The following is a 14,870-nucleotide window of genomic DNA, read 5'->3' on the forward strand; positions in this document are numbered from 1 at the left end:
CTCCCTCCATTCCTGCCCAAATAGATTTAATCAATGGTTCATCCCTGGGAACTTAGTTAGTTCCTCACTGGAGTTGGGTTTCTGAGACAAAAACAAATTTAGCCCTTGTGTCCTGTCTCCAAGGAGAAATTCCAGGAAAAAGGGTATATTCCAAGTTCCGCAGTTTTAAAATTCTACTTGAAAGAGTGCACCAGCCAGAATGTGCAACAGTGACAAAGGGAGGTCACTTGCATTTTGAGGGACAGAACCCAATATTGATGGGCAGCATTACATTGTGGGATGAAAATAATGGTCTTGAAATAACTCACAACCAAAGAAATCCATATTTTGGTGGGGTTGATTGACTATCTGCAGAGTGGCCCCGTTCATTCTGTGGACTCTGCTGCTCCTGGATTCAAAGATAACTTAAAACTGACTTCTTGGACTTCTCTTTGACTGGATCACCTGATGCACAAAGGACCTAATGCCTGACTTAGTTGGAGATCCTGGCTCCATAACGTGCACCCTTGTAAAATATCATTGGCCATAGTGCCACCTGAAACAGTCATGCCCAAAGCTGAGCCTCCTGAGCTCTTTAGAGTAGAGAATTCCAAAGATTCATCACCCTCTGAGTGAAGAAATTTCTATTCATCCGAGTCCTAAATGGCGTGAGCAGACTCAAAGGGCTGTTCCTATTTTCTATGTTCCTTGGTTCTAAAACACCCCAAGCAGGAGATACATGTTTCCTAAATTGGTCTTGTTCAGCTCTTTGTGAATTTTGGATGAGATTGCCTTCATTTCTCTGAACTATCGAGAATATAAACTCAGTTTCTTCAATCTCTCCTCATGGTCTTCCAGTACAAACTAGATGCAGAGAATAATCTCTGAGCTGAAACAGGACAGCAGGAAGCACACCAGATAATGGACCTCAGGCCTACTTGGCAATTGGGAGGAAGCAGCAATAGTCTGTGATGCTTTAGCAGGGAGTGAATGCTCCCATGACAGGCCAAATGCTTAAGTGGCTACTTTCACCTGAAAGACAACATTGAATTTCGAGGCCACCAATTCATCAGCACCAACACAGCTTCATGAAATCATTAAACTGAAGACTTCCTTTGTAATCACTAATATTTTTAAATATCACTCTTTTCTTTCCTTCCCAGCTCCACAACCTTTATGGAGTAAGTTAAAATGAAAATGAAGCAATGTTGTTGACATGATAGCAGCATTAGTATCATCATGTGAATTCCTTTAACAGAAAAATGAGAAGCTGCTTTATTCAATTGTTCTCACAAAGAAAATATTTCCCAATTCTTAGAACATATGAACATAAGAAATAGGAGCAGGAGTAGGCCATCCAGCCCCTTCAGCCCGCCCCGCCATTCAATAAGATCATGGCTGATCTGTTGTGGCTCAGTTCCACATTCCCGCCCTCTCCCCATAACCCTTAATCCCCTTGCCTATCAAAAACCTATCAACCCGCATCTTAAAAATATTGAGCGAGGCAGCCTCCACCACTTCAACAGGCAGAGAATTCCAGAGATTCACCACCCTTTGAGTGAAGAAGTTCCTCCTCAACTCCGTTCTAAACCGCCCCCCCTTTATCTTGAGGCTGTGCCCTTAGTATATTAATTGGTGCCACAGCAATTACTCCATAGAAAGAACAATCAGACTAAATAACATGTACTGTAGTAAAATGCATGGCAATTACAGGAATGAACGTAGAATGTATACACGAAGGACAAATTCACTCCCATTTTCATAATATTGGGCGGCACGGTAGCACATTGGTTAGCACTGCTGTTTCACAGCTCCAGGGACCTGGGTTCAATTCCCGGCTCGGGTCACTGTCTGTGTGGAGTTTGCACATTCTCCTCGTGTCTGCGTGGGTTTCCTCCGGCCACTCCGGTTTCCTCCCACAGTCCAAAAATGTGCAGGTTAGGCTGATTGGCCATGCCAAATTGCCCCTTTAGTATCCTGAGAAGTGTAGGTTAGAGGGAATAGTGGGTAAAATATAAAGGGATACGGGGGTAGGGCCTGGGTGGGATTGTGGTCGGTGCAGACTTGATGGGCCGAATGGCCCCCTTCCGTACTGAAGGGATTCTATGATATTCTGCATTGCTGGTTACCAAGTGCAAGGTGTACATTATGTGGAAAGAAATATTAGTTTAGATGAAGTTTGAACGGGTTATAAGAATGACAATATATAGACTACAAACCAGAGTTGCATTTAAACCTAAAACCTCATTTTTACAACAGATTACCATACGCTGTTACCAGAAAAGTGCTGTGAATATTTGTTTTACATAGTTCCAAATAATTAGGGTTACAATCATCACTAAGTAGATATGTAACTTACTAAAGCAAAACTGAGAGCACTTTCACAAATTTAAAGTCCAAAGTGAAACATCTGTATTTGTTGAATGGAATGTAAAATGTAAATTCCAGATGACATTTTTATGACAATTATCTATGTGGGTTATATAAAAATTTCAATTATGTCTTGATGACTGTTATAAACATTAGAGAGGCCAGTCAACCAACTGTTCACATTATATCAAATTCACATTGCATAACAATCTTTAGTGTCAAACTGGCTGATCACAGTAAGTTGGGCAGCAGAGGTGGTAAAAAATCATCAATATACAGGGAAGGTGAGAGTGATTAAAGGTTTATATTGGTCATGTACTAATCATTGATAAATATTTACTCAGACAACGCTTTTACTTTTAAATTTTAGTTCCTTTGAAGATTCCCTCCAAACATCCTTAACAAAGATGTATTTGTAGCCATTTTCGGTAGCTTGAAATGACACAGATGTGCTGCATTGAGGAAAAGCATTCTCCCATTGCGAACCGCAACTTTTCTGGGCGGGTCAGGAGATGCGCATGTCGGCCATTTCGGGGACTCCCTGTGAGCTTTTACTTCCCAACCGAAAGAAAATGGCGCTGCCAGTAACACGCAGAAGTCTGACATGAAGTGAAGTAAATTATTTGAATATGTTTAATATATGCTTTAAATGTATTTTAAATGTGATTATCAGGCTTGGCACGTAAGTCGCCAGGCCCGATAGCATCTCCCACCCTGCCAGGAGTGCTTCATTCTAGTTTGTTTATTTGGGGAACTAGCGCAAGACCCTGCTGGAGTGAAGTGGGGGGGGGGCAATCTGTGCTCCTGGACATGGGCAGCCTGGCAGTCCAACAAGGGGCATACACGCAATGGGTCGTACGAGGGCTGCTCTTGGTTGTTTCGAGAATAGCCTAGTACTTCATGTCGTTAGTGTGTGCTTAAACTGGACCAGATGCTGGGCAACACGACAGCTCAGTGACTATCACTGTTTGCTGTGCAGATACATGGATTTGGGCCAGTGTCTGCGGGGGTTTGTGCATTCTCCCCGTGCTTGCGTGGGTTTTCTCCGGGTGCTCCGGTTTCCTCTCACACCCCAAAGATATGCTATTAGACTGGTGTAACAAATTGTCCCTAAGTTAGTCTTCCCTCAATGTGGAATGCCATAAGCATAGACAAGGGTCATGGGTGGAGAGGGGACTCATAATGTTAAAATGGCTGCGCGGGCTCGTTGGGCCGAAGGGCCTGTTTCCCATGCTGTTTTGTTCTTTGTTCCTCTGGCACTGCCCAAGGGTCAAAGTGCCCATGTCCAGGGGGCACCTTGGCACTGTCCATTGGGCAGTGCCAAGGGGGTAGGGGCTATTGTGGGCAGGGCCAAGGGGCGATTGGGGGGGAGGCTTTGCGGGTGTCCCGCTGCCACTCTGCATTGGGATCGGTCTGGCCTGAAGGGAGGCCAGTGATCAGGGCAGGTGGGGATGATGTGCCTGTCGGGGGGGAGAATGATGTGTCTGCCAGGATGAGAGAGGTGGAGTGATGAGCTGGACATCGTGGCACTCCAGGGCGGGGTCAGAGCTGGTCCGGGAATTGTTGTGGGGGCTGCTGACAGATCAGCGAATAGCACACCTCCCCGGGTTTTTAATGATATTCACTACTACGATCTCTGCATTGCAGAGTGAGGAGATTTGAGTTGTGAAGCTGCACTGAAAAAAAGTCATGATCTAGAACAGTTTTCCCACCAATTCAGCACTTTTGGGAGAATCACCCCCATGATTTCTTTGTGATACATTGGGGCCCATGTTCATGGTCCCTTCAGCAATTTATTGTTGCCCAGCCATCAATTTTAGCTAACACTTAAGTAACAGCTAGAGAGCTTTCTTAATATCATGGTGTGTATGTGATGTCTGGTGTACCAAATATGGAAATAAAGACATACAAAGCTAAAGATCCCAAAATCATGTTTGTATTAACACACCAGATTAAGATGAGCAGTTATCTGGAACACTACTTCTTCTTTGCAATTAAATAATAAATGTCCTTAATGTATGTTTAGAGAAAATGTTTAAAGCAGCAAATTATGCTCACCTCAAGGATATGCTCTGCTTGCTGTTCCCGGTCTAATTTTCGTGACGTTGTTGTAATCAAACCTGCAAATTCAAACACACCCATTTCAGAACCTCTGTAAAGACTCTCATCCAGATACTATTGTGCATGTTAAATAAAGACTCATTGTCATCTCAGATTAATTTGACAGTTTTTGCATCAGTTTCTGTATGGACTGAAAAAAAAATACAACTGTCCCTCATTTTGCATTCTAGTGTTCTTAAAAATAGAGTGTTAAATGAAACCCTGCTAAACAAAAATCACTTTCTTTCAGCAAGTCATATGGTTGGGTTACATTCCTGACCTGTAATTTTTATATTAAAAACTGATTTAACTTAACCTGCTTAAAATTCTTCTTTCTATTTACCTCCCACTCATTGCTTGCTGACTCCCACTCACCACCTCTCTCCTGACTTATTCCCTCACTCAATCCCCCTCACTGCTTCCCTCTCACCACCCTCAGGCACAGTGAGGGCTTGGGAGAAGAGTGGTAAGTGAGGCAGCAAGCAGGAATCAGTGAGGGAATCAGAGGAGGGAGCAGCAAAAAGGAGCAGTGAGAGGGAAGTATCGAGGAAGCAGGGAAATGGATGGTGAGCAGGGAGGTTTGAAGAGCAGGGAAGAAGGAAGGGGCCGGGAGATGGTTGGCGAGGGGGAGGGAGTCAGGCGACGGAAGCTGCAAGAGGAAGGTAATGCGGGAATTGGGAGAGAGGAGTGTGAAGCAGCAGTGGGATTGGGAGAGGTGGCAAGTGAAGTGATGGGAAGTGTCTGAAAACAGACTGAGCAGGCACATTACAATGTGATTCTTGGCACATTTCTATAACCATGTTCATTCAAAAATGGAGATCAAGACTGGCAGCACTTTTGGGTAAATTGTCTAGAAACCATTGAAAATTTACAGCTCAGAAACAGGCCTTTTGGCCCTTCTTGTCTGTGCTGAACCATATTTTGCCTAGTCCCACTGACCTGCACTTGGACAATATCCCTCCACACCCCTCTCATCTATGTACCTGTCCAAGTTTTTCTTAAATGTTAAAAGTGACCCCGCATTTACCACTTTATCTGGCAGCTCATTCCACACTCCCACCACCCTCTGAGTGAAGAAGCCCCCCCTAATATTCCCTTTAAGCTTTTCTTCTTGTGGTACCATTATTTAAGAAGGGTAGCAGGGATAACCTGGGTAATTATAGGCTGGTGAGCTTGACGTCCGTGGTAGGGAAGTTGTTGGAGAGGATTCTTAAAGATAGGATGTATGCACACTTAGAATGGAACAATCTCATTAGTGACAGACAGCATGGTTTTGTAAGAGGGAGGTCATGGCTTACAAATTTGGTGGAGTTATTTGAGGAGGTGACATAAATGGTTGACGAAGGAAGAGCTGTGGATGTCGTCTGTATGGATTTCGGTAAGGTGTTTGACAAAGTCCTTCATGGCAGATTGGTGAAAAAGGCTAAGGCTCATGGGATACAAGGACGTGGCTGGATGGGTAGAGAACTGGCTTGGCCACAGGAGACACAGGGTAGCAGTCAAAGGATCTTTTTCCAGCTGGAGGTCTGTGACCAGTGGTGTTCCGCAGGGCTCTGTACTGGGACCTCTGCTATTTGTGATACATGTAAATGGTTTGGAAGAAGGTGTAACTGGTGTGATCAGCAAGTTTGCGGATGACACGAAGACGGCGATGAACATTGTCGGACAATACAGCAGGATATAGATAGGTTGGAAAATTGGGTGGAGAAATGGCAGATGGAATTTAATCCAGATAGATGCGAAGTGATGCACTTTGGAAGAATTAATGTAGGGGGAGTTATACAATAAATGGCAGAACCATCAAGAGTATAGAAACACAGTGGGACCTAGGTGTGCAAGTCCACAAATCCTTGAAGGTGGCAGCACAGGTGGAGAAGGTGGTGAAGAAATATGGCATGCTTGCCTTTATAGGATGGGGTATAGAGTATAAAAGCTGGAGTCTGATGTTGCAGCTGTATAGAAAGTTGGCTGGGCTACATTTGGAGTACTGCGTCCAGTTCTGGTCACCGCAATACCAGAAGGATGTGGAGGCTTTGGAGAGAGTGCAGAGGAGTTTTACCAGGATGTTGCCTGGTATGGAGGATCTTAGCTATGATGAAAGATTGGGTAAACTGGGGTTGTTCTCCCTGGAAAGACAGAGAATGAGGGGAGACCTAATAGAGGTGTACAAAATTAAGAAGGGTATAGATAGGGTGAACAGTGGGAAGCTTTTACCAGGTTGGAGGTGACGATCACGAGGTGTAAGAACATAAGAACATAAGAAATAGGAGCAGGAGTAGGCCATCTAGCCCTTCGAGCCTGCCCCGCCATTCAATAAGATCATGGCTGATCTGTCGTGTCTCAGTTCCACCTTCCCGCCCTTTCCCCATAACCCTTAATCCCCTAGCCTATCAAAAACCTATCAACCCGCATCTTAAATATATTTAGCGAGGCAGCCTCCACCACTTCAATGGGCAGAGAATTCCAGAGATTCACCACCCTTTGAGTGAAGAAGTTCCTCCTCAACTCCGGTCTAATCCGCCCCCCCTTTACCTTGAGGCTGTGCCCTCTAGTCCTACTGTCCTTTCTGAGCAGGAAGAGCCTCTCCACCTCTATCCTATCCATCCCATTCATCATCTTATATGTCTCAATGAGATCTCCCCTCATTCTTCTAAACTCTAACGAGTACAAGCCTAGTTTATTCAGCCTCTCCTCATAGTTCAACCCCCTCAACTCCGGTATCAGCCTAGAAAACCTCCTCTGCACTCCCTCCAAGGCCAAAATATCCTAGCATAAGTGCGGCGACCAAAACTGCACACAGTACTCCAGCTGCGGCCTCACCAGTGCCGTGTACAGTTGCAGCAAGACCTCCCTACTTTTATACTCAATCCCCCTCGTTATGAAGGCCAGCATCCCATTTGCCTTCCTGACCACCTGCAGCACCTGCAGGCTGGGTTTTTGCGACTCATGCACAAGGACCCTGAGGTCCCTCTGCACCGTTGCATGCTGCAGCTTCTCGCCATGTAAGTAATAGTCCTTCCTACCATTATTCCTACCAAAGTGGACCACCTCGCACTTGCCAACATTAAATTCCATTTGCCAGTTCCTGGCCCATTCACCCAGCCTATCTAGATCCTTCTGCAGGCTTTCCACACCCTCCGCACAATTTGCCGTTCCCCCAATCTTGGTGTCATCAGCAAATTTCGACACCATACACTCGGTTCCCTCCTCCAGATCATCTATATAAATGGTAAATAGCTGAGGCCCCAGCACCGACCCCTGGGGCACTCCACTAGTCACCAACCGCCAATCCGAATAGCACCCATTGACCCCCACTCTCTGCCTCCTATTTGACAGCCAATCCCCTATCCATGCTAACACCCTACCCCCAACTCCATGCCCCCTGACCTTCTGTAATAACCTCTTGTGAGGCACCTTATCAAACGCCTTCTGAAAATCAAGAAACACCACATCCACCGGCTCTCCTCTATCCACCGCCCTAGACACATCCTCATACAACTCCAATAAATTCGTCAGACACGACTTCCCCTAAACGAAACCATGCTGCATCTGCTCTATCAAACAATTCTCCTCAAGATGCCTCGCTATTTTCTCCTTGATCACGGATTCTAACATTTTACCTACAACAGACGTTAAACTAACCGCCCTATAATTCCCTGCCTTTTGCCTGCCACCCTTCTTAAATAACGGCGTAACATTAGCCGTTTTCCAATCTTCCGGCACTTCCCCGGAATCCAGCGACGTTTGGAAAATAATCACCAAGGCATCCACTATCACCTCTGCCATTTCTTTCAAAACCCTTGGATGCATTCCATCCGGTCCTGGGGACTTGTCCACAATCAGTCCCTCTAGTCTTTCGAGCACTGCCTCTCTAGTAACAATAATGTCATTCAGGCCCTCCACTCCTACCATCTTTCCATCGCTAATACTCGGCAAATTATTCACATCCTCCTCCGTGAAGACCGAAACAAGAAAGTTATTCAAGGCCTCAGCCATTTCCCCATCCCCTGCCACTAAGCCCCCCTCTCATCCTTTAAGGGTCCAACGTTCACCCTAGTCAGCCTCTTCCTTTTTATATGTTTATAAAAACTCTTACTATCCTTTTTTATATTAAGCGCTAGCCCAGCTTCATAGTTTATCCTACCCTTCTTTATCAACTTCTTCGTCATTCTTTGTTGATATTTAAACCTCTCCCAATCCTCTTCTCGCCCACTACTCTTAGCTACTCTAAACGCATCTGCTTTTAATTTAACACTTTCCTTTATCTCCTTCGTTATCCACGGCTGATTATCTCTCCTCCTATGATCCTTTTTAACCATCGGAATAAATTTCTGCTGAGCACCAAGAAAGATCCCCTTAAAGATCCTCCACTGTTCCTCAGCAGACCTACCTTCCAATGCGCTCCCCCAATCAACATTCGCCAATTCCTCTCTCATCCCTGTCACGGGCTCAAGGTGAGTGCAGTGAGGTTTAACTCAAGATATCTGAGAGGTGTTTTTTACACAGAGGGTGGTGGGGGCCTGGAATGCACTGCTAAGTAGGGTGGTGGAAGCAGTCATGCTGGGATTGTTTAAGACTTACCTGGATAGTCACATGAGCAGACTGGGAATGGAGGGATACAAACAAATGGTCTAGTTGGACCAATGAGCGGCACAGGCTTGGAGGGCCGAAGGGCCTGTTTCCTGCGCTGTACTGTTCTTTGTTCTTTCACCCTTAACCCACGCCCTCTGGTTTTTTTCTCCCCTAGCCTCAGTGGAAAAAGCCTGCTTGCATTCACTCTATCTATACCCATCAAACTGCGCTAAAATAAAAGCATACTATAAGAAGGTGCTTTAAATGGGAGATATGTGAATAACTGAAAAGGTATAAATGCAGACATTCAAATTTTCAGTATTTGAAAAATGGTCGAGAATTCTAATTTCATGTATATATACTATGATGCCTCAATCATCCTTTGTGCTAAACCAGATGTGCCCCATTCAGACTACAATCCAGCTTAAAAACTAAATTGATGCAAGATCTGATACATCATTTCCTGTATTTTCCGAGTTTATAATAATGCAAAATCATATTTAGTATACATCCACGTTTCTGATAAAGCCTTCTGGTCGACAGGACTTCCTGCCAGAAACACAATGCTGACACTACTATTAAAATTATAACATTAATTAGAACATTTAACATTAGTAGATCACTGTCTTATAGAATTGCAGAAATCTAAGGAATTTCCCTTACCCTAAGTTCTTCATGTCATTTGACATGATTTGTTTTCAAAGGTTTAATTTGACATCAATGGCTCTCAATTGTAATCAATTTGCCTTCATTTCACATCAATTGTTCTCAAACGTTATTGTGTCAACATTTGATATCATTTACACTCACAAGCAATCTGTTGGCTATCATTCTAGTTCAATTTCTCTCAAAACAAACCAATTATCATTTTCACACAGGCCAATAGTAGCAATGTCAAATTATAGTTATCAAATGAGTGCTGGGATGGGTTCAAGTCCCACTCCAGCTGCACTTGAGCTCAAAAGTTGAGGCTGACACTCCAGTCCAGTAGTGAGGTACTGCTGCAGACCTTAAAAACGAGGCCCCATCTGACTTCTCATGTAGACATATGAGTTTTCAAGGCTTTATTTCAAAGAAGAGCTGGGGACTTCTATCCACTGTCCTTATCAATATTTATCCCTCAATCAAAATCACAAAGAACATGTTAGCTGGTTATTATCATGTTGCTGTTTGTGGGAGTTTGCTGCATAGAAATTGGCTGTAGCGTTTCCTACATTTTGACAGTGACTGCACATCAGCAGTGCTTAGTTAGCTATAAATCGCTTTGAAATGCTAGGTGCTTGTGAAAGGTGCGATATAATTGCAAGCCTTTTCTTTTTAATATATTCATGGAATATCTTTAGGTTTTTCTTGTTTTTACTTGCCAATCTTTTTTTATATCCTCTCGCTGCTTTCCAAGTTTGCTTTTTAATTTCGCCCCTGTACTTTTCATACCCCTCTAAGTTTTCTGCAATATTCAGCTCTTGGTGAAACTTCCTTTTCTTTGATCCTTCCTGTTTAAATCATTCGAAAAGAGAGGATATTTTATGAGAATGTATTAAAAGTATTTTGAAAAGCAATATGCAGGTAAAGTTTGTCAAATTAACTCACTTGGTGAACCACTACATTTCCTCCCTTACAACTGCAATTACATTTCAAAAGGTACTTCACTGGCTGTATCGTGCTTTGAGGCATGCGGAGGTCATGAAAAGCGCTATATAAACGCAAATCTTTCTTTTATTGAGACATGTTAGCAATCCACAAACTCGGATACTTCCACACAGAAATCATGCAGAATCTGCCACGTTCATGAAGGTTATCATGATTTCATTTCACCACAGCCTACAAATGTAAAACTCAGTACCTAGTAATTGCAATGTCACACAAAGCATTTCCTTCAGTAAAAATAGAAAACATGCTTTTTAAATAACAGACTTTATACAAATATCCATACAGCACACTAAAATTAACATTCTCTACACATACTAACAAAAAATTAAATTCAAAACTATAACACAGAACAACATGTAGGCTTACACCATTTGACTAAAAGGTTCCTAGATTGTTGCCATTTTAATGGTTTAGACAAGCATATTTTAGCAATAAACTATACCCAGAACAACAAAGTAAGCTAAACCTAATATCTTGCTACATTGAAGGGAGCTCATTTTCAGAGCTTATTTGTGTGCTGCTCTTCAAAACAGTTCTGGTAGGACTAGCAAGACTAGCCCATCTTTCCAAGTCAACTGACATCAAAACTAAACTTTTTGAGTGCTTATAAGCACGAATATCCAAATTTAATTTTCTTCGAGTATTTGATTTCATCAGCTGTACAGACATAATTTGCGATGAAACCCCAGAAACATGGATCAGTATATAAATGCTATATTCGGAATGAACAGGACCAAGGACAGGATTTTCCAGCCTTTCTGCCAGCAGGCCCTTCCAGTCCCGCCAAAGGTTCCCTTGTAGTGGGACGGGCGAGTCACACAAAACACTGTAGGCTTCAGTAGAACTGGAAGATCCCACTGGCGGCACTGCACATATTGGGGGGAGGGGGGTGAAATTTCAGCTCAAGTCTAATTAAAACCAGCCATAATTCACAAGGAAGTAAAAGGAAATGCAGAAAGAATTCCTGTGCCTCGCTATATTTTAGTAATGGCTCTTTTTTACTCTTGGATTAAATATTACAAAATTAACGAGTCTTTCATATTGAAAGACCATGGCAGGATTTTCTCCCACCCCCTCTCACCCATAGGGTCTTATGACATTTTACACTGCTCACCCATCCTGCTGCTGGGAAACTGGCAGCGTGGGGCTATCTTTAGCGGGACCAGAAGATCCCACCTGGTGGGAAGACGCAGAAAATTCCACTCCACGTTTCACTATGTGACATCTCTTCAATGAATAATGCAATCTTTAAAAACAGAGTGAATCAATGATCAACTTAGATATTTCAAGTACAATTCATTTAAAGTTAAATAAAATTCTTTTCAACTATATGTGAGGTTCCACTATTTGCAAAGTAATGCATAATGTAATAGTTACGAATGAGACACCGCACTGGTTAACAACCCCACTAATCTTTGGCTTCACATATCAGCGGAGCAAATCGAAATAAGGCATTTGTATGTCTGAGAGCAAGAGGCCCATTTTGGGAAAGAGAAGTGATGCAGTTTAGAATATAGAAGAAATGCCATGCTTTAAAGGCAGAAAACAGCCATCCGGCAGAAGTGAAAAACCAAACATGGACCTTTTAGCAGCGTTATTAAAAAGGAATGACTGCTGCAAAGATTGCTAAAAATTGTAGTGATCACAAATATTTAAATTTAACATCAGTGGAATCAAGCAACAATTGAAAAGCATAATCCATCCTCAATTGTTCAGCATTTGTTGAATAAAACTAAAATGTTTGCACTGTATCCAGACGTAGTGCACTCACCTGCCCATCCCACTACAAACATTACCCTTCACCCTACTCCTTTAATTTTCACTTTTGGCATTTTTGATAGTCTAGCAGAAAAATCTCATTTTACTCAACTTCAATTTTAAAGATTAAGACTGTCTATGCATTTATTTATTTTTACTAAAGTCGCTTTTCACTTCAACATATCCCCAAAAATAGCTCAAACCTAAGTTTCCCCAAAAGGCAACATTTCATTAAATAAACAGGTCAGTGAAATGTAAGCAGACAATATATTGAGAGCTTTAGTTGTGCAGACAGTAAGAAGTCTCACAACACCAGATTAAAGTCCAACAGGTTTATTTGCTAGTAAACGCCACTAGCACAGACAGACACACAGACTTACACACACACTCAGCTGCTATAGAAAATATCTCCAGCTCCTAAAATGCAAGAGAACAAAAAGTATGCAGAATAGCACACCTTCATCGTTATTTTGGTTATCTGTGGTTTGTTTCATTACTCATAAGTCTGGTAATCACTAAACTGTGTGTGTATTGACATGAGTAAAACAAAACATGATGAATTGGTGCAGCAGATGCGGTTAATAGTTTTCATAAAGATTTAGATAAGTTATGAAATGGGGGAGCAAAATAGCAAAATGAAATTTAATACTGACAACTGTCAATTACTGTAAATTAAGTTTATATAAAAAAAAGCAGCCTAGTTACACAAAGAGAACAGAAGTAGAAAAGGAAGACTTAGCAATCTGGACAGAAATGTGGATTAATTGCTTGCCATGTCAAGATAACGTGGGAAAACCCAAACAGAAAGTTGGGTACATGGCCAGAACAGTGAAGTATAAATCCACAGATGTTGGCAGGACACACTTGGAGTGCTATATGCAACTTTGGCCATTGAACTTCAAATGAAACATTCCTCAAAAAAACTTGTTCAGAAAAGCAATATGAATGATGTCAAGGCTTAAGGATGAGCTGCAAGGAGAACTGAGAAAGCTGAGGCAATACTGAACCATCAAGTGGGAGGCATGAAACGTGAACGATACCTGGTCCATTTTAATTGGTGAAGTAGGAGTTGGGGTGCTTGTGGCTCATATCATTTCAGTGTGGTTCACAGAAGCACTTCTTGCCCCACAAAAATAATTTTAATTTTACTTTTTTGATGCTTTTTCTATTATTTCCCCCAGACACACCACTCTCCCTTCCCCCTCCACTCCTGTCATTTATTAATCAAAATTGCAATCACAACACCATACAAGTCTTAGAACCCCAATTTATACATTAAAAGCACCCACTGCCCAAATCAAATGTCATTCTAAACACCCAACAGAAAGCCCTTTTGAGGATGGTGTGCCCATAGAACCTGCATGAGCCATTCTTGGCTACCAATATCCAATTAATGCAGGGCAGCCCAAATTAAAATTCACAGCACAGAGAGTGGATTCTAAAAGAGCATTATTGAGTTATAAGTGATACAGGATAAACTGAATCCAGAATATCACTTCAAGATAAGTCAAGCTGATGGTATCAGCTGGAATAAATTTGTATTGGTTCGAAGGAAGATTTAAAACAAACATTAAAAATAAAAGTTACCTATTCAAAGGATTATCTATCAGGTAAACAAAATCAAACATATCTGGGAACACTTGAGAGTTGGATTTTTGGCTGGGCCAGGCTGGATTGCTGGTGGATGAATTTCGTTCCCCGTCTGACCATTTCAATTTATTGATTTGTTTTTCTTAGCTTTTATGCAGGAATATTTAATAGTCCATTTGATCCTATTTTGTTAGGTAAAGCTTCACAAGCCTACAGCCTGGAAGTCATTGATAAATTTATATATGAGCAACGTTCATGATGTCATCTTGGTACATGCAAAATTCATATACTAATAGTCAACTCACAGTAAAATCATGAAATATGTGTGGATTTGCTGACATAGCAAACGGTGAATTCTACATGTTATCAAAGAAAGCTTTTAAATGTGCGATTTTTTCAAAAGTAAACTGAATATGTTATGCTATCACAGAAAACTCATCCTCAAGACATGTCAATGAATCTTATAATTGAAACATCCATCCGATATTTGGGGTGGCACGGTAGCACAGTGGTTAGCGCTGCTGCTTCACAGCTCCAGGGACCTGGGTTTTATTCCCGGCTCGGGTCACTGTCTGTGTAGAGTTTGAACATTCTCCTCGTGTCTGCGTGGGTTTCCTCTGGGTATTCCAGTTTCCTCCCACAGTCCAAAGATGTGCAGGTTAGGTTGATTGACCATGCTAAAAATTGCCCCTTAGAGTCCTAAGATGCATAGGTTAGTGGGTAAAATATGTAGGGATATGGAGGTAGGATCTGGGTGGGATTTGTGTTCGGTGCAGACTCAGTGGGCCGACGGGCCTTTCTGCACTGTAGGGTTCTATGATTCTAATATAATCCTGAACTCGACCATCAAT

General features: G+C 42.3%; 1 protein-coding gene across 7 annotated transcripts in view; it reads right to left on the reverse strand.

The window, feature by feature from the left end:
- fat1a (FAT atypical cadherin 1a) overlaps positions 1-14,870 on the reverse strand; it is a 215,094-nt gene that overhangs the window by 96,993 nt on the left and 103,231 nt on the right. For all 7 annotated transcript variants that reach the window (XM_080186730.1, XM_080186775.1, XM_080186757.1 and 4 more), the window contains exon 4: positions 4,408-4,469. In XM_080186730.1, coding sequence (XP_080042856.1) covers positions 4,408-4,469 — 62 coding nt within the window. The remainder of the gene's footprint in view (positions 1-4,407; positions 4,470-14,870) is intronic.

This window comes from Carcharhinus amblyrhynchos, chromosome 1 (assembly GCF_965287045.1).
Source record: "Carcharhinus amblyrhynchos chromosome 1, sCarAmb.v2.hapA, whole genome shotgun sequence".
In the NCBI taxonomy this organism is placed as follows: Eukaryota; Metazoa; Chordata; class Chondrichthyes; order Carcharhiniformes; family Carcharhinidae; genus Carcharhinus; species Carcharhinus amblyrhynchos.